The sequence below is a fragment of the Oncorhynchus mykiss genome, chromosome 6, assembly GCF_057628025.1.
Source record: "Oncorhynchus mykiss isolate SJ-2025 chromosome 6, ASM5762802v1, whole genome shotgun sequence".
Lineage (NCBI taxonomy): Eukaryota > Metazoa > Chordata > Actinopteri > Salmoniformes > Salmonidae > Oncorhynchus > Oncorhynchus mykiss.
The window spans coordinates 19,214,286-19,233,097 of NC_143027.1; the positions used below are offsets into that span (position 1 = coordinate 19,214,286).

Consider the following 18,812-nt stretch of genomic DNA (forward strand, 5'->3'; position numbering starts at 1 on the left):
CCGTTTGATCCTGGTTGGCGAGACATGAACATGCCAGTTATAGCTAGCTAACAAAGAGCTACGTTAAGAAATATCCTGTAGTACTGCATTTTATTATTTTGTACAAAGCGTTCAAAACAAGACAGGGTCTACAGTAGCAAGGCGTAATTTGGAAGGATGGTCACGTGAGACTACAATTACATGTAGGCCATTCTTGAAGACAGAGTAGAATACACGTTTTGAACAAACAACTGACTTCTTCATTTTACTAACATAAGCCTAATTCAAATTCCAACATAAAACTATGGAACCATCTCAGAGGCAAACATTTACGAAAATCTGTGTTTTTCGGACCTGGGAGGTCTAATCAACAACACATTGCTAACCATGTAAGTAAAGAAATTACATTCAAACTTGTGAATTTCAAAACAGTAGGCCTACATTCTCACGGTCATGGAGGAATGCCGTGTCATGAACCACAAATATAGTAGGCTACTAATAACAGTTTTGATTAGGCCTAAACAGAGAAAGATGTGTGAGTCTTGATTAAACTGAAAAACCCTTGTGGTTTGCTGGAAAAAAATAATGTCCATTGTGGTATGGGTCAGATTGACCCGCAGAGTTTAAACACACTCAAGAAGAGTCAAAGAATCACGTAAAAACAGCCAATACTTTATTTTGTCTTGTCAGACCTTTCAGAAATAAGAAATACAAGAACATTTGATTTCAAAAACTCCATATTTAATAACTTTTTGTAAAAAATATTTCCTTTCTCACAAACAAGCATTTTCTGGAGCTCATTTTTGAATGTCTGTCAGAGATCTGCTGTTCTCACACTGAGAAGGAGAAGTTTGGGAAAGCTTCCTTTCTCCCAAAGGTAATGATAAAAGTGCAACCAGAACCAGTAAATAAAAAACAAACATCAAAGACACTTGTTTATTTTGGGCCTGTGCAAATATCTAGACAGATGAAAGCCTCCGGGTCAAAATGACCCACAACATCATGTTTGTATACAAAATCTACACAGACATTCCACAATCAAATCAAATGTATTTATAAAGCCCTTCTTACATCAGCTGATATCTCAAAGTGCTGTACAGAAACTCAGCCTAAAACCCCAAACAGCAAGCAATGCAGGACTAGAAGCACGGTGCCTATGGAAAAACTCCCTAGAAAGGCCAGAACCTAGGAAGAAACCTAGAGAGGAACCAGGCTATGAGGGGTCCTCTTCTGGCTGTGCCAGGTGGAGATTATAACAGAACATGGCCAAGATGTTCAAAGATGACCAGCAGGGTCAAATAATAATAATCACAGTGGTTGTCGAGGGTGCAACAGTTCAGCACCTCAGGAGTAAATGACATTTGGCTTTTCATAGCCGATCATTCAGAGTATCTCTACTGCTCCTGCTGTCTCTAGAGAGTTGAAAACAGCAGGTCTGGGACAGGTAGCACGTCCGGTGACAGGTCAGGGTTCCATAGCCGCAGGCAGAACAGTTGAAAGAAAGAATACTTAAATTCACACAGGACACCGGATAAGACAGGAGAAATACTCCAGATATAACAGACAGACCCTAGTCCCCCGAAACATAAACTACTGCAGCATAAATACTGGAGGCTGAGACAGGAGAGGTCGGGAGACATTGTGCCCCCATCCGACAATACCCCCAGACAGGGCAAAACAGGCAGGATATAACCCCACCCACTTTGCCAAAGCACAGCCCCCACACCACGAGAGGGATATCTTCAACCACTAACTTACCATCCTGAGACAAGGCCGAGTATAGCCCACAAAGATCTCCACCATGGCACAACCCAAGGGGGGCGTCAAAGTAATTCATAGCGCTTTATTATGAAGTAGACTACTGAGGTATTTAAGAAATAAGTTGTTTCATCTAACATGTCCAAGCAGGAATGCGTGATTATAGATATTTTCATGTGTAACCTAATCCAGAGATTGTAATACATTTTGGGTTGACAATTAGACTAAAGTTGCTATATTTCACAGTCAAAATATAACTTTTTTTTTTAAGTCAGGGTTGGGTAGGTTACTTTTAAAAAGTAATCTGTTAGTTACTAGTTACGTGTCTAAAATTGTATTCAGTAACGTAACTTTTGGAATACATAAATTCAGTAATGTAATCTGATTACTTTGTTACTTTTTGATTATTTCACCCATAAAACAAGAAAAAAAAGATGACCAATTAAACAACATTTATTGCAGGATGTTTGAGCCACATTAAAAGATATCACAAAACATTGTGACACAAATGTATTTAAGCCCTCTATACCTGCCTCTAGCCTTCATCCTTCATCCTGATCTTGTCCATTTATATAGATTAATTAATAAGAATTTGTTCTTAATTGACTTACCTAGTTAAATAAAGGTAAAAATAAAATAAAAATAATGTACACCTGTCTAAAAATGTGGGCACAAACACAATGTGCAGGACAAAGGATACATGTTAAAACGAGGCATATTTGTTCTTAACTGACTTGCCTAGTTAAATAAAAGGTTAAATAAAGGTTAAATAAATAAATAAGTAAGGGCTTAAGTAACACAGCAGCATGGATGATGCTAAACACTTATCCCATGTGACACCAGTACAAAAATAAAAATGTATGCACCCACTACTGTAAGTCGTTCTGGATAAGAGCGTCAGACAAATAACAACAATTTGAAATAGAAATATGAAGAAAGCAGTGTAATCACACATTTAGTCCACCAAGTAGTTTTAAAAAAAAGTGCTGTTTTGTGCAATAAACCCAAATATCAGACATGGCATTTCAGTAGGCCTATTCCGAAGCTAGCTTACTCAGATGATTGAAGGCAGAAATTGCTTTTGTATTGTAGCAAGAGGAGATGCTCCAGATGAGCATCAGACATCAGACACTACAGTAGAAGTAAAATAACAGTGCTGTGAGCACCTTGTTATTGTGTTAATTAAGGATTGTTCTTTTATCCAACGTTTGTCCACCCTTTCGAAACATATGTTTCACTTTCTATAGCCTACCCCGGTCTGAAAAACACAGGGCTGGTGTTGGAACATGTAACCACTCTCACATGGACAAAGCTGTGGATTCAAGGATGTCTATGGTGGTTTATATTGTTTATTTAGAAATACTCAAATAAAAAAACAATGGAGTATTATACTTTTAGTTACAGACACTCTTACTGACAGTTGTGGCTGCTTTGTGTGATGTATTGTTGTCTCTACCTTCTTGCCCCTTGTGCTGTTGTCTGTGCCCAATCATGTTTGTACCATGTTGTGCTGCTGCCATGTTGTTGTCATGTTGTGTTGCTACCATGCTGTGTGTCATGTGTTGCTGCCATGCTATGTTGTTGTCTTAGGTCTCTCTTTAGGTAGTGTTGTCTCTCTTGTCGTGATCTGTGTTTTCTCCTATATATTTTTAAATCCCAGGCCCCTTCCCCGCAAGGAGGCAGTTTGCCTTTTTGTAGGCCTTCATTGTAAATAATAATTTGTTCTTAACTGACTTGCCTAGTTAAATAAAGGTTAAATACATTTTATTTTTTTAAATACCAGCATTTACTTGGGTTGAAAAAACAATTGAACAGCAGGCAAACTGCAGCGTGTCTAAATTGATTTGGGTGAAACCATAGCTAGTTAGCTAGCTAACTAACCCTGACAGTAAGCACCCTGCTATGCTGGGTTACGGGGTGCAAGTAGCTTTCAAAATGTTTTTCAAACTTTTGATTTAGCTAGCTAGGCTATGTAGCCCAGTGAATCTTACCCAACTTTCTTCAACTGATTTCTTAGTGAAAATAGATTTAATTTGCGAAATTGTTAACAAACTAGCACAATAGCATACTTGCTATGATATCTTGCTAACTAGTAGCTAGCAACCGACAGTGCAAAGTTAAGTGAGCAGCATACCACACAGTGTAGGAGAGTTGGCAAGCAAATTAGCTAACTAAACAGACTAGTTAGCTAGAAATCTGACTAACTAGTCAGCTAATGCTCTCTGAAATCCCTGATATATGTATCCGCTACGGATCCGCAGTCAAACGACCACCCCTCCTCATCACTGTCAAACGCTCCCTAAAACACTTCTGCGAGCAGGCCTTTCTAATCGACCTAGCCCAGGTATCCTGGAAGGATATTGACCTCATCCCGTCAGTTGAGGATGCCTGGTCATTCTTTAAAAATAACTTCCTCACCATTTTAAATAAGCATGCTCCGTTCAAAAAATGCAGAACTAAGAACAGATATAGTCCTTGGTTCACTCCAGACCTGACTGCCCTCGACCAGCACAAAAACATCCTGTGACGGACTGCAATAGCATCGAATAGTCCCCGCGATATGCAACTGTTCAGGGAAGTCAGGAACCAATACACGCAGTCAGTCAGGAAAGCCAAGGCCAGCTTCTTCAGGCAGAAATTTGCATCCTGCAGCTCTAACTCCAAAAAGTTCAGGGACACTGTAAAGTCCATGGAGAACAAGAGCACCTCCTCCCAGCTGCCCACTGCACTGAGGCTAGGTAACACGGATAAATCCATGATTATCGAAAACTTCAACAAGCATTTCTCAACGGCTGGCCATGCCTTCCTCCTGGCTACTCCAACCTCGGCCAACAGCTCCGCCCCCCCCTCCCGCAGCTACTCGCCCAAGCTTCTCCAGGTTCTCCTTTACCCAAATCCAGATAGCAGGTGTTCTGAAAGAGCTGCACAACCTGGACCCGTACAAATCAGCTGGGCTTGACAATCTGGACCCTCTATTTCTGAAACTATCCACCGCCATTGTCGCAACCCCTATTACCAGCCTGTTCAACCTCTCTTTCATATCATCTGAGATCCCCAAGGATTGGAAAGCTGCCGCAGTCATCCCCCTCTTCAAAGGGGGAGACACCCTGTACCCAAACTGTTACAGACCTATATCCATCCTGCCCTGCCTATGTAAGGTCTTTGAAAGTCAAGTCAACAAACAGGTCACTGACCATCTCGAATCCCATCGTACCTTCTACGCTGTGCAATCTGGTTTCTGAGCTGGTCACGGGTGCATCTCAGCCACGCTCAAGGTACTAAACGATATCATAACCGCCATCGATAAAAGACAGTACTGTGCAGCCGTCTTCATCGACCTGGCCAAGGCTTTCGACTCTGTCAATCACCGTATTCTTATCGGCAGACTCAGTAGCCTCGGTTTTTCTAATGACTGCCTTGCCTGGTTCACCAACTACTTTGCAGACAGAGTTCAGTGTGTCAAATCGGAGGGCATGTTGTCCGGTCCTCTGGCAGTCTCTATGGGGGTGCCACAAGGTTAAATTCTCGGCCCGACTCTTTTCTCTGTATATATCAATGATGTTGCTCTTGCTGCGGGTGATTCCCTGATCCACCTCTACGCAGACGACACCATTCTGTATACTTCCGGCCCTTCCTTGGACACTGTGCTATCTAACCTCCAAACGTGCTTCAACGCCATACAACACTCCTTCCATGGCCTCCAACTGCTCTTAAATGCTAGTAAAACCAAATGCATGCTTTTCAACCGTTCGCTGCCTGCACCCGCACGCCCGACTAGCATCACCACCCTGGATGGTTCCGACCTAGAATATGTGGACATCTATAAGTACCTAGGTGTCTGGCTAGACTGTAAACTCTCCTTCCAGACTCATATCAAACATCTCCAATCTAAAATCAAATCTAGAGTCGGCTTTCTATTCCGCAACAAAGCCTCCTTCACTCACGCCGCCAAACTTACCCTAGTAAAACTGACTATCCTACCAATTCTCGACTTCGGCGATGTCATCTACAAAATAGCTTCCAATACTCTACTCAGCAAACTGGATGCAGTTTATCACAGTGCCATCCGTTTTGTTACTAAAGCACCTTATACCACCCACCACTGCGACCTGTATGCTCTAGTCGGCTGGCCCTCGCTTCATATTCGTCGCCAGACCCACTGGCTCCAGGTCATCTACAAGTCCATGCTAGGTAAAGCTACGCCTTATCTCAGTTCACTGGTCACGATGGCAACACCCACCCGTAGCACGCGCTCCAGCAGGTATATCTCACTGATCATCCCTAAAGCCAACACCTCATTTGGCCGCCTTTTGTTCCAGTTCTCTGCTGCCTGTGACTGGAACGAATTGCAAAAATCGCTGAAGTTGGAGACTTTTATCTCCCTCACCAACTTCAAACATCTGCTATCTGAGCAGCTAACCGATCGCTGCAGCTGTACACATAGTCTATCGGTAAATAGCCCACCCAATTTACCTACCTCATCCCCATACTGTTTATATTTATTTACTTTTCTGCTCTTTTGCACACCAGTATCTCTACCTGTACATGACCATCTGATCATTTATCACTCCAGTGTTAATCTGCAAATTGTAATTATTCGCCTACCTCCTCATGCCTTATGCACACAATGTATATAGACTCTTTTTTTTCTACTGTGTTATTGACTTGTTAATTGTTTACTCCATGTATAACTCTGTGTTGTCTGTTCACACTGCTACGCTTTATCTTGGCCAGGTCGCAGTTGTAAATGAGAACTTGTTCTCAACTAGCCTACCTGGTTAAATAAAGGTGATTTATTTTTATTTTTTATGAATAAATATGCTGTAAGATTGGGAAGACAACCTGTCTGTCTCTAAAGACTAGTTAGCTAAGAAAGCTAACACGCCACACCTGCCAATTGTCATCCTTACCTCCAAGTGTTTCTTCAGGTTTGCGGTCGAGTCAATGGATGTCGACAGCAGCTTTCACCGTGTGCAAACAGTTTTCATTGAACTGTTACATTCCTTCCTTTTGTTATTTGAAACGCCATCCCAAAATGCACTGGGTTGGCACGCCATATCGTTTTCTTTTGTGACCATGTATGTTGCACAGGCGGGAAGATCAAATTAACAGTTTTTCGCCGTTTAATCAAGACACAAACAAGCATCTTTCACTGTTTAGGCCTAATCAAAACGGTTATCAGTAGCCAATATCTGCGGTTCATGACACTGCATTCCTCCATGACCGTGAGAATGTAGACCTACTGTTGAAATGTCGTTTTTCTCTCATGATTAACATTGTGTTACTGATTAGACTCCCGGGTCAGAACAAACACATATTTTCGTAACCTTTTGCCTCTTTTTTTGAATACAGGTTTTTCCTCATTGAGAAAAATCTATTTTTCAAAGGAGACCTGGTTCGATTGTTAATTAGTTATTAGTTAATTAGTTATTAATTATCTTATGTCTATAAGATTGAGAAGTCAGTCGTGTTTTTAGTTTTTTTAAAGGTGTCTACTTTTCAGTCTTCCTCAAGATTGGCTTTATATTTAACTAGTCTCACAGGACCATCCTTCCAAAGCCGGTCATGCTACTTACTGTAGGTCTAATACACATATGTCTATCGAAATTCTAGTGAGCTGGTGTAACGGATGTGAAACGACTAGCTTAGTTAGCGTGGGCGCTAAATAGCGTTTCAATCAGTGACGTCACTTGCTCTGAGACCTTGAAGTAGTAGTTCCCCTTGCTCTGCAAGGGCCGCGGCTTTTGTGGAGCGATGGGTAACGATGCTTCGAGGGTGACTGTTGATGTGTGCAGAAGGTCCCTAGTTCGCGCCCGGGTATGGGCGAGGGGACGGTCTAAATTTGTACTGTTACACTGGATCTTAATTTGTATTACACACCATGTCTGTGTTTTACAATGTTCTAAATGTAACTCATGACATGGTTCATTCTCGATGGGTTATTATCAAATTATAACTTTTCATAGATAGGCTACAAAATAATACAAAAATAATGCTAATTATTAACATGCAATGTTGCATAGAATGAAAAATATATACACAAACAAATTCAACAGACAATACGGATCCACATTAAATGCTTTATTTTCACAAAGGACCAGTTATCCAACCAGGGTACAATGCCACTGTATATTATTGGTGTGTGATATTGCACTATGGATCACCAAGTCTGCTGAAGCTAGGCTAAATTATGCAATGCTGCTTAACATGCTAACTGTGCTTATTGCTGTTAACATGTAGTGAAAATACATCAGGACTGCCATTTCAAATAGTTGTCATGAAACATATTTGGCAAGAGCATTTGAGGCATTGGAGGGGAATGTTTCATGTACATTATTCTCCATTGGCACTCATGCACTGTGGTAGACATTGTCTCCTGGTGAGATAAGAGAGAAAGTTAGTTGTCACTTCCACACAGGGCCAGTAAGATCTTCTCATAGTCTCCATTGGTGTCATCCTAAGGGGGTAAGAGAGAGCACAGAGTTACTCTACAAAATATAAATAATGTTTAGACACCATATTATAAACTGGGTGGTTCAAGCCCTGCATGCTGATTGGCTGACGGCTGTGATATACCACAGGTATGACAAAAGTTATTTTTACTGTCCTAATTACGGTGGTAAAGAGTTTATAATAGCAATATGGCACCTTCGGGGTTTGTGATATATGGCCAATATACCACGGCTAAGAGCTGTGTCCAGGCACTCCGCATTGCGCGTAAGAACTAGCCTTAGCCATTGTATATTGGCCATATACCACACACCCTCAGGCCTTATTGCTTAAATAGAACATATTTTGACAATTATTTTCAGATTGCATATTTCTCCATTTCACACTTCTATCCCATCTCAGATTGGACCCAGAAATCAGAATACTTCATACAATGTGATGTCATTAAAACTCTGATTAAGCCTAGTCCTTGGTTTAATCTCATTCTCAATGGAGGATCTGTTGAAAAAGCTTTTAAGGTCTAGTACTATGATTAATCTGGGTTTGGGAAAACAGTTCCTTGTCTTTTATTGCCACTTTGGCAGTGGAGATGTTTGCTCACCAGAATATCCTGGTAGAGGGTTTTCCCAAACGTCTTCTGGTATGCTTGTTTGATCCGGGCCATGTCTACTTCAGAACGGCTCACCATGACACGGGTCAGAATCTTGGTCCTGGTTCCTTTACCCTGGGGTATGGCACAGGCACACAAACTGAAGATTTATAACCAGATGGTGCAAAGTCCTTAGCTTGAACCGAGATATATTTGTGCTGTCTTATATAGTATATGTGCATAAACGTTTTCTCTAGCTCTTCTGTAGATTGTCAACTCTTAAAACTGAGATGTATTCATTAGGTAAAAAATTGACAGAAACAGGTAGGGAATACCTTGATGTGTCCAATAAGAAATGTTTGCTTTAAAAATATGTTTGTCTAGTACATAAAACGCACTAAGTATGTTTAACAGTAAACAGACCTTCATGGCCAAGTTGAGTCTCTCAGCAAAGAAAGCAGGCTTGCTTCCAGCACATTTCACTGAAAGACAGATATCAAAACCAGTCAGATGACATCATAGAGCAGCATAGACAAGAGGCAGCATTCCCCAAAGCTGTCGCAAGGGTATCGGAATGGCCATGAGGTGACCAGTGCATTGCAGGAGTTGTAGTATAGTGAATTTGCCTTGGATAATGTGCCATCCCATCTATTTAAAAAGTTATTATTATTTTAGTCTTGAGAGATAAATGTTAATTTCCTCACAGCATGACCTTTTTCTGCATGAGGAAAATGAAGGACAGTGTAATGTTACAGGTCTGATGCCCAGTGAAGAGTGTGATACAACAGAAGACATGGATTGAGGGTGATGCACAGATTATATAAAAGACATTGGAACATTACTAGGCCTGGTCCTGGCAGTGACATCTCACCTACGGCAGTCAGACAGTTCTCAATGTCTCCCTTCAGTTCCAGGTCGATAGCCTTTGTCACATCCACCTTACTGTACTTGGAGTACTTCTCAAACACTGAGAGAGAGAGAGAAAAAGAATGATGTACTTGAAACACTCACACAGTATCAAGTCATGTGTGGTTGCACATACAGTGCATGAAAAAGGGAAAACCACACGCACATCTATATTCGAGTAGCATTTGTGGTGCGTTGACAAACATTTTGCCCGACTTCAGTGCCTAACTGATGACAAACACAAAGAACACTTTCCCCAGATCTGTGCCTCGACACAAGCCTGTCTCAGAGCTCTACGGACAATTCCTTCGACCTCATGGCTTGGTTTTTGCTCTGACATTCACTGTCAAATGTGGGGCCTTAAATAGATAGGTTGTGTGCCTTTCCAAATCATGTCCAATTAATTTACCACAGGTGGACTCCAACCAAGTTGAAGAAACAGCTCAAGGATGACCAATGGGAACAAGATGCACCGGAGCTCAATTTCGAATACTTACTTATGTAAATAAGGTATTTCTGTTTGGTATTTTTAATACATTTGCAAAATTGTCTTAAAACGGGTTTTCACTTTGTCATTATGGGTTATTGTGTGTAGATTGATGAGCTAAAAAAATATGTAATTAATTTGATTAAGGCTGTAACGTAACAAAATTCCAGAAAAAGTCAAGGGGTCTGAATACTTTCCGAATGCACTGTATATATGGAAAAATAAATAAGGACATCTTTCGGACGACCAAGATTTTCTTGTTGTTGGGGACACCCCTAGTGGTTTTAAAAGTTGATCAAATTTCAAAGCAGCATAACGTTCCATGTTTCGATTAGACTTAAGCTCACAGAGCTGTGCCGTCACATATTCACCTTGGCGGAGTTGAGAAGCACTTCTGGTGGTCAGAATGTCTATGAAGACAGAGCAGTCTGTTCCCTTCCTCTTCTCTCCAGCCTCATACAGGGCCTATGGATCGATAGAGTAGGCACAGGCATCACATACAGGAATCGCATTACACATTGACTTCTTAAATTCTCTCATATACAGACACAAACACTCCCTCTCACTCTTTTATCCATACCCTGGCATCACTGTCAGCAAGTTCCTGGTTCACCATGGTGTCCTCATTCCTAGTAGCCTACAGTATGTGAAGGGGGGAGGAGGGTGGGTGGGTTTATTGTTCCAAACTATTCATCCGGAGTTAAACAATAACACACACACACACACACACACACACACACACACACACACACACACACACACACCTTGCAGAGCGAAAGCAGAGCATTCCTGAAGTCTCCACCTGTGTCAGACTTGATGTCATTCTCCAGCTCCTTTTTGTATTCTAGCAAGAAAAAAGCCATGATTATTGACTTGTAACTATCACATCACGTACAGGACATTTACATATTGCAGACAAACATATTACACACCTTCCTTATAGACCTTCTTTATCTCTTTGATCTCTTTATTGGTCCTGGAGGCCAGAATCTCAATCAGAGTATCCTCATCTGTGCCCAATCCCTGAGAGAAATAGGTGAGAGGGTCAACTAGGACAAAAGGGTCACATCAGTCATAAAGCTGAGACAAACGAGACCAGGACTGGATGACACAAACAAAGAGTAGGGCCATGTTAATTATGCACCAAACGGAACAAAACAGGGGACTACCTGCACTTACAAGTCTATCACTATACCACCAGACACCACACTGCTAGCATATAATGTTTTAAAAACAACATGTTTTGGTTGGTTGTCCTATGGTTATTTTGCATATAACCTTCCGCGAATGGTGCAGAATAGTTGCTTGGCTTCATTCTCAGCACATTTAAGGAACTTGACAAAAAAAAAATATATGAATTATTATTCATTACCTTAACATTTACTAAAACCACAAGAAAACATTAGAAATGTTCAATGAACGTTAGAGCTAATTTAGGCCAAATGGAGAACTGCAAAAGTGTTGCTACTGCTCTCAACAAAATTGCTGCCCTGAATTTAGCAGGCGCTATCGACAAAGATCAGTGGAAAAAGGTTGTGACGGACTACTTTCTGCACACAGTCAGTGTGAACCGGAGTGACTTGACAACAGGACAAACAAGTGTTCATCCATGTATACGGGTAAGAGTCTAGCTTCATTTTCAGGTATTATACGTTTCTAATTTAGTCAGAAATTAGTTGTTTTCATTTTAAATTAAAGCGTACTGTTAGCTAGCTTGCGAACAATAGCTAGCTAGCCAGCCAGCAACCTAATGTTAGGTGGATGATCTGCAATCCATTTCCATAGCTAGTTATAGTCGAATGTTAGCTAGCTAACATTGAACCTAGTTGGTTTGCTTTAGCTACCTGAATATTCAAACTACAGCATTTCATGCATGGTGGCTAGCTACAACAATCCATTTGTACTGCAGCTATGGGTTGGGATTATGGTTTATTGTTCAGCTACCTACCTGTCTAAGCAGAAGACTCCACTTCGCCAGACGATGACATAACCCATCAAGTTAGCCAGCTGTGTCTGGGGGTGATTATGGTGATCTATTGTATTTCATGAACATGTGCACATGTCTAGACAATAGTGACCCATCCACTTAGTTTGATGTGGCTGGGTTGGTGGTTATAGCATTTCTTTCACATGAACCATCAATTTAGACAATATTTGTATAACCATTTCACTGTTCCGTTTACACCTTTATCCTGTACACGTGACAAATACATTTTGATTTAATATACTGTGTATTTACCATAAACGGCAATATGAAGAACAGGACCTGCAAAGTAAGATTAGGATATAGGCCAAGGACTAGAGTGTATTTTTACTACTATTTTCAATACTACTTTCAGCACTTTTAGTATTGAAATCTTTGGACGTTTACCTTCTTACTCACTCTGTTTAGCACACGGCCTCATGTGAATCCTTAAAGAGATGGGTGGGGCTAAAGAGGGTGTGAACGATGCTGAATGGGTGTAGACAAAGAAGAGCTCTAGTAGGTGTACCAAAACATTCAAGGACCATTTTCTCAAAGCGGAAATACTTACCAATTGTTCCTCAATTGCAGTGTATGATATACCACTGTAGCTCTGAGTCTGTACTTTTATCCAATGTAAAAACACAATTTAAAATGTTGACACAAGACTGAATTGAGGTGGTGGGTCACAAATATATTTTCCATAACCAATAATATTGTATTTTCAGCCGTTTGAAACTGGTGTACAAAACCAAAAGACGCAAAAACAAAACTTAACGGTAAGCATAGAGAAAGTGCACATAGAACAGCTCTACTGCTTCTTAGAGACTTGCTTTCAACGAGAATGACAGATGTATACCTCACATTTCTATGTGAATTTGGTCGGGTCGCCCAAAAAGTTACACAATGGAACTTTAAATGTATTAAAATGTATTAATTGGCCACACCTGATCTTAATGAGCGCTTATTTTCCTTTGAAATGGTGTTTGTTTGAATAGACTAAAATGAACCGCTTTGTATGTGTTAAAAAGATATGGTATGGCGCAATGAACTAATTCTATGGATAGAGAACAGAAGATTATAGGTTCGAATCGGACTGACTCCATGCCACAATTAAAAAAAGAAGTGTTTGCATGATTAATAATGCCTTAGCAAATTAAGTTCCATATGTCCTGTGACTGGAGTTAACGCAAACTAAGTTAGCCGTGTTATTATACTGAACAAAAATACAAACACAATTTCAACAATTTTACCGAGTTACAGTTCATAAGGAAATCAGTCAAATTAAATAAATTCATTAGGGCCTAATCTATGAATTTCTCAAGACTGGGAATACAGATATGTAGTTGTTGGTCACAGATACCGTACAAAAAAAGTAAGGGCGTGAATCAGAAAACCAGTCAGTATCTGTTGTGTCCACCATTTGCCTCATGCAGCACAACATCTACTTCACAGAGTTGATCAGATTGTTGATTGTGGCCTGTGGAATGTTGTCCCAGTCCTCTTCAATGGCGGTTCAAAGTTGCTGGATATTGGCGGGAACTGGAACATGCTATCATACAAGTCAATCCAGAGCATCGCAAATGTGCTCAATGGTCTGGTGAGTATGCAGGCCATGGAAGAACTGGGACATTTTCAGCTTCCAGGAATTGTGTACAGATCCTTGCGACATGGGGCTGTGCATTATCATGCTGAAACATGGCAGCGGATGAAATGGCACAACAATGGGCTTCAGGATCTCATTTTATCTCTGTGCATTCAAATGACCATTGATAAAATTCAATTGTGTTCGCTGTCCGTCGCTTACACCTGCCCATACCATAACCGCACCATAGGGCACTCTGTTCACAACATCGACATCAACAAAACACTCACACGTCTGTCATCTGCCCGGTACAGTTTAAACCTGGATTAATCCGTGAAGAGCACACTTCTCCAGCGTGCCAGTGGCCATTGAAGGTGAGCATTTTCCCCCTGAAGTCAGTTACGACACCGAACTGCAGTCAGGCCAAGACAATTGTGAGGACGATGAGCACACAGATGAGCTTCCCTGAGACGGTTTCTGAATGTTTGTGCAGGAATTCCTCGGTTGTGCAAACCCAGAGTTTCATCAGCTGTCTGGGAGGCTGGTCTCAGACAATTCCGCAGATGAAGAAGCCTGATGGAGGTCGTGGGCTGGCATGGTTACACATGGTCTGCGGTTGCGAGGCCGGTTGTAAAATCTGCCAAATTCTCCAAGACAACGTTGGAGGCGGCTTATGGTAGAGAGATGAACATTAAATTCTCTGGCAACAGCTCTGGTGGGCATTCAAACCAACTGCATGCTCCCTCAACTTGAGACCTGTGGCATTGTGTTGTGTGACAAAAAGGCACATTTTAGAGTGGCCTTTCCTTGTCCCCAGCACAAGGTGCACCTGTGTAATGATAATGCGTTTTAATCAGTTTATTGATGCGCCACACCTGTCAGGTGGATTACCCAGGCAAAGGAGAAATGCTCACTAATAGGGAAGTAAACAAATTTGTTCCAAAAATCTGAAATAAATAACCTGGGGGGGGGCAGAGACCAACACTTTACATGTTGCATTTATATTTCTGTTCAGTATAACAAAAAGTTTAATTGAAACATGTTCACAGAACATTATTAAATTATCTTTAAATAACCTATAATTTCCGTTCTTAGAACATTAATAAAACCTCCCAGGAAAACTTTAAAGGGACCATAGGAACCTCCCTGCAACCATTTTACCAGTCAGGAAACGTATGGCTTAGTTAACAGAACCAATGGGAAACCAAAAACATACGTTCCCACAACTTCCTAGAAACCAAATGTGCTAGCTGGTATCACACACACTGCACATGCAGACTTGTGTATCTTGAAACTTAAAGTACAGTAGGTACTCATCACCCCTTTTCTTACCGTCTCCTCACATATTAAAACAGCTCCACCCATTGTATAAAGAATACAGACAGTCCCACACATTTTAAAAAGTCCCACCGTTATTACACAACACTATAATGAAGCAGAATGAGTCAATATGGGTAGGGTGTTAGGAAGTGGGTGGGTCTGACTAAACAGCAGGACAAGAATACAGGATGATGTCATCCCAGCGTCCTCTTTAGAAGGTAATCATTACTCTATAATTATTTGTATTATATCTGTTACCGTCTCTAGGCCACCCGAACGGAGGGAAAGATACACATTTGTTTGTATTCTAAGTAGTATTGTATATTCTTAGTAGTAGTGAGTGACTGAGTGAGTGTGTACCTTCATGGCCAGTTTGAGCTGTTGGGCGTCATATTGGGCTGGCGTTTTGAGCAGTGCCAGAACCACATCCTCCAGCTCTCCATTTAGGGCCGACTTCAGGGCAGTCTCCAGAGGCTGCAGATAGAGGGTTGATACACACTTCCACAGTCATACACAAGTGTGTGTTTAAGCTTTCCAGGTGCACCAGGTGGCTGGACTTTGCACGTTTTGCATCGTTCCATTGATCCTGAAGTGCAAATTCCACCCACGAGCCACCACCCGCACATGTTAAACCAAACGCACCTAGTGGGTGTCCCGTCTTACCTTGCCACTAGCCTTTTGGTAGCTAGCTTTGATCTGCTGTCTCTGGGCGTTGCTCCTCTTCACCAGCACATCAATGATGGTGTTCTCATCCACACCTACGTCACAGAGACAAGATGGAATGACTTGTTCAATAGATGGGTTGGCTGACAACGTCACGAAAATGATGAGCATGCGTCGGTGTGGCCAGAAGGTGTGCGTTATGATTCTGAACGGTCAGATAGCTAGCAACAAATGACAAAAAGCTGTCATGTAGGGAATCGAGGGTGTCTTGTTTCATCTCGTTTCATCTTTTTATTGATACCATGTCTTGTTTTGACTAATGTCCTGTCTATGCTAATATGGCAAAAATTTGCTAGATACCTAACCAACAACTTCAGACGAAGTATAGCCAATCCCATCTGTTTTGCCAAATAGTTGTACACTCGTCGGTTTTGTTGCTAAACAGCCATCCCGTCTCTAGGAAACACCATTGCCTAGCCTAATCCATGAGCCCTTATCCATTTTTTAAACTAACACAAAAAAGGCGTACGGTGAGAAATCTTTGACTACTCCCCTGCAAAAGACAATAGAAACAGACATGTACACACATGCTCACATTCCTTCTCAGAATGTCCCCCTATGCTGCCTCATGTTACACACGGAGTGAATTCTATTCACCTAAGCTTCTCTGCTATGAAACACATTCAAACATTATTTGTGTGTGTGACAACCTCACCTTTGGCCTTGATGGCCTTATCCAAGATGCCTGCATCCCCATCGGCACTGAAATGTGGGTAGGGAGTCACAGTGCCCTGATTGAGTAAGGTCTGAGACAGAGAACAATTTCACTTAGCTGCCATGCAGTGAATCAATGGATACCTTCACAAAATGTAGAGAATAGTTCAGAAGCAAAGGGAGAAACATTCCATACAAGGAATAGGGATAGAGTGGGAAAGGGAAGGAATTGTGCATTTTTGGTTTCTAATGGTTCTGAACCGAAGGGCTCCAACTACTAAATTCCTTCTATGAATCACAAGATAAGTATGGTCAACCATCTCTCCTCCCATGACTCTGTCTCAGACTGACCCTCTTTCTTTACCCTCAACATCCATCACTTTTGCTCTCACTCAGTCCTCCCCCGTCCCCTCCTCTCTATCTGGCTAGAAATGTACAAACACAGCCTGGTAAAAATTTGCAGATTCAAGGCTATTCCCCAAGCAAGTGGAACAGAACCCTACCATGTCATCGGGCATGCCCAGATAGACGGTCTGCTCCAGGAAGGCTGCAATGAAGGACATGGTGGAACAGGTCTGCAGAGAGAAACAGGGCGATTAAGTAATAACCACAGTACAGTATTAATAATATCCTCTATATTGACACCAAAGTCTATTGCATTTCTAAAATAATTATAGTTGAAAAGCTAATTCTTTGATGCCAGAAACTGTATTTCATGGACTCATCCCCAACACAAAAGTAAACAATGTCTCTGCCTATGATAGGCTGCCGCTTTTATCGGCTAATCATCATTCCATAGAATACAATTATATGCCTACAACAACTGGATAGAAATGTGCTTATGAGGCTATGTGTCACTGCAGAACAAACTGCCCCCATCTATCGCACAATGTTCGCACAAAAATCTGGTGATGACCGCGCCTAACTCGAATTATGTAGAACTCACTCAAAACTTGAACCGTTTCGTCACTTTTACTCAGTTAGTTCACAATGCTTTTCAAGACATAACATGATCTGCTCACTCAGGTAAATGCAACCGTTACAGAAAATAAGGAATCAAAATCATTCTGAAATGTTACTACTACGCCACAGCCACACTAGCTACCAGATCGGAGCGACAAAGAAACAGGGAAGTTAGTTTCCCATCTAAACACGTTTTCAACGTCCCGAAAAAGGAGATTTCCCAAATGCAAAATATAATGGTTCATGACAACAAATTATTGTTATCTAGGATTGGAAGTCGAGGTGTTCAATTTCCTGCAGAAGGTATATTGAATCAAAAAATGGGATAGCTTACCAGCTGGCCACAGGTAGTGACCGTGAAACTTTCTCAGACTGAGATTGCAGGGGGGTTGGGAATTTGCACAACCATGTATATATATATATATACACACGAAAAACCCCACCTACGGTAGCAACGGTGCAACCCACACTCGCAATACGTACCATTGGACAGGCACTTCTGGTTGCAAGACTGCGTAAAAGTTTCCATGCAGCGCAATAAAGTCGTGAGTAAATTAATAGCAGTCATGTCGAAAAAACTGATAGTCCTGACACAATTTGGTTAAATGAAAACAGATGTGGATTGTTCAGTAAAGTTCCTTCTTGTGTCGATGTGAACAAATGCAATATTTAATGTAGACACTATACATTGAAGTAAAATGTGATTTCTTAGCCTATGGAAATTGTGCTTCGATCTGGGGTTACAATTACCGGTAAACCAAAAGGTGTTCCGTTGATTTTTAAATTAATGATATTTAGCCATTGAGTCTTGAAGAATATAACCTATAAATTCTTCATGACCTGCGTTACCCATCAGAGCCCAATATATGAACTTGTTTTACTACATTGTTTGTAATATTTGTTATTTATTGTAAACAAACACTGTAAAGCAGGGTCCCCAACTGGTGGCCGGGTGGTTTTATATGCCCCCCAAGTTTAATGAGCAAACACAATAGACCGTAAAAACACCAGGAAATAAGCTCCAAGTGACTCTTATTTAAGAAATGTGTTCCTGAGTATTCCCAGGCATAATAGAGAGACACGTGAACAAATATAAGCAAGGTTTGAAATGATACAGTTTTTGTCAAACATTATATCTGTTTGGCCTTCTTGTGGTCAATTTGCAGTCTACGTTCCACGTTTTTAAGAGTTACCTACATAGTTGTTTGTTTTGATACATCTCTATAGATTAGTGAGAGGAAACCACCCCTTTTCACTTCTCTTTGGTACTAGGTAAAACCCTTTTGGTTCCAACCTTTTAGGTTCTGCTTTGCCTCATTGAAAACACCTCACATTCCATCACATGATGACTGACTGTCCATCCACACCTGCACCACACCTGTAGCAGGCAACCAGCAGACACCGCCCACAGATCTGCTTGAGCCTACACTCGTAC

General features: G+C 41.2%; 1 protein-coding gene across 1 annotated transcript; it reads right to left on the reverse strand.

The window, feature by feature from the left end:
• Nucleotides 1-7,803: 7,803 nt before the first annotated feature.
• LOC110525404 (annexin A1) lies at nt 7,804-17,926 on the reverse strand. Its single transcript, XM_021605475.3, has 13 exons — nt 17,712-17,926; nt 16,918-16,989; nt 16,416-16,506; nt 15,701-15,795; nt 15,398-15,511; nt 11,102-11,192; nt 10,934-11,013; nt 10,750-10,806; nt 10,541-10,634; nt 9,648-9,743; nt 9,200-9,258; nt 8,789-8,911; nt 7,804-8,194 (listed from the first exon to the last, which is right to left on the reverse strand). Exons 2-13 carry the CDS (start codon nt 16,975-16,977, stop codon nt 8,135-8,137), a joined length of 1,020 nt encoding a protein of 339 aa, XP_021461150.1. The 5' UTR covers nt 16,978-16,989; nt 17,712-17,926; the 3' UTR covers nt 7,804-8,134.
• Between the last annotated feature and the right edge of the window lie 886 nt (nt 17,927-18,812).

What these genes read in the sequence shown, in the direction of transcription:
- LOC110525404 (XM_021605475.3), bottom strand. Translation starts at nt 16,977, where the DNA reads ATGTCCTTCATTGCAGCCTTCCTGGAGCAGACCGTCTATCTGGGCATG. An exon ending in TAAGGCCATCAAGGCCAAAG is followed by an intron (nt 15,796 to 16,415) that starts GTGAGGTTGTCA and finishes TCTGTGACGTAG; the next exon opens with GTGTGGATGAGAACACCATC. An exon ending in GACTCAACTTGGCCATGAAG is followed by an intron (nt 8,912 to 9,199) that starts GTCTGTTTACTG and finishes GCCATACCCCAG; the next exon opens with GGTAAAGGAACCAGGACCAA.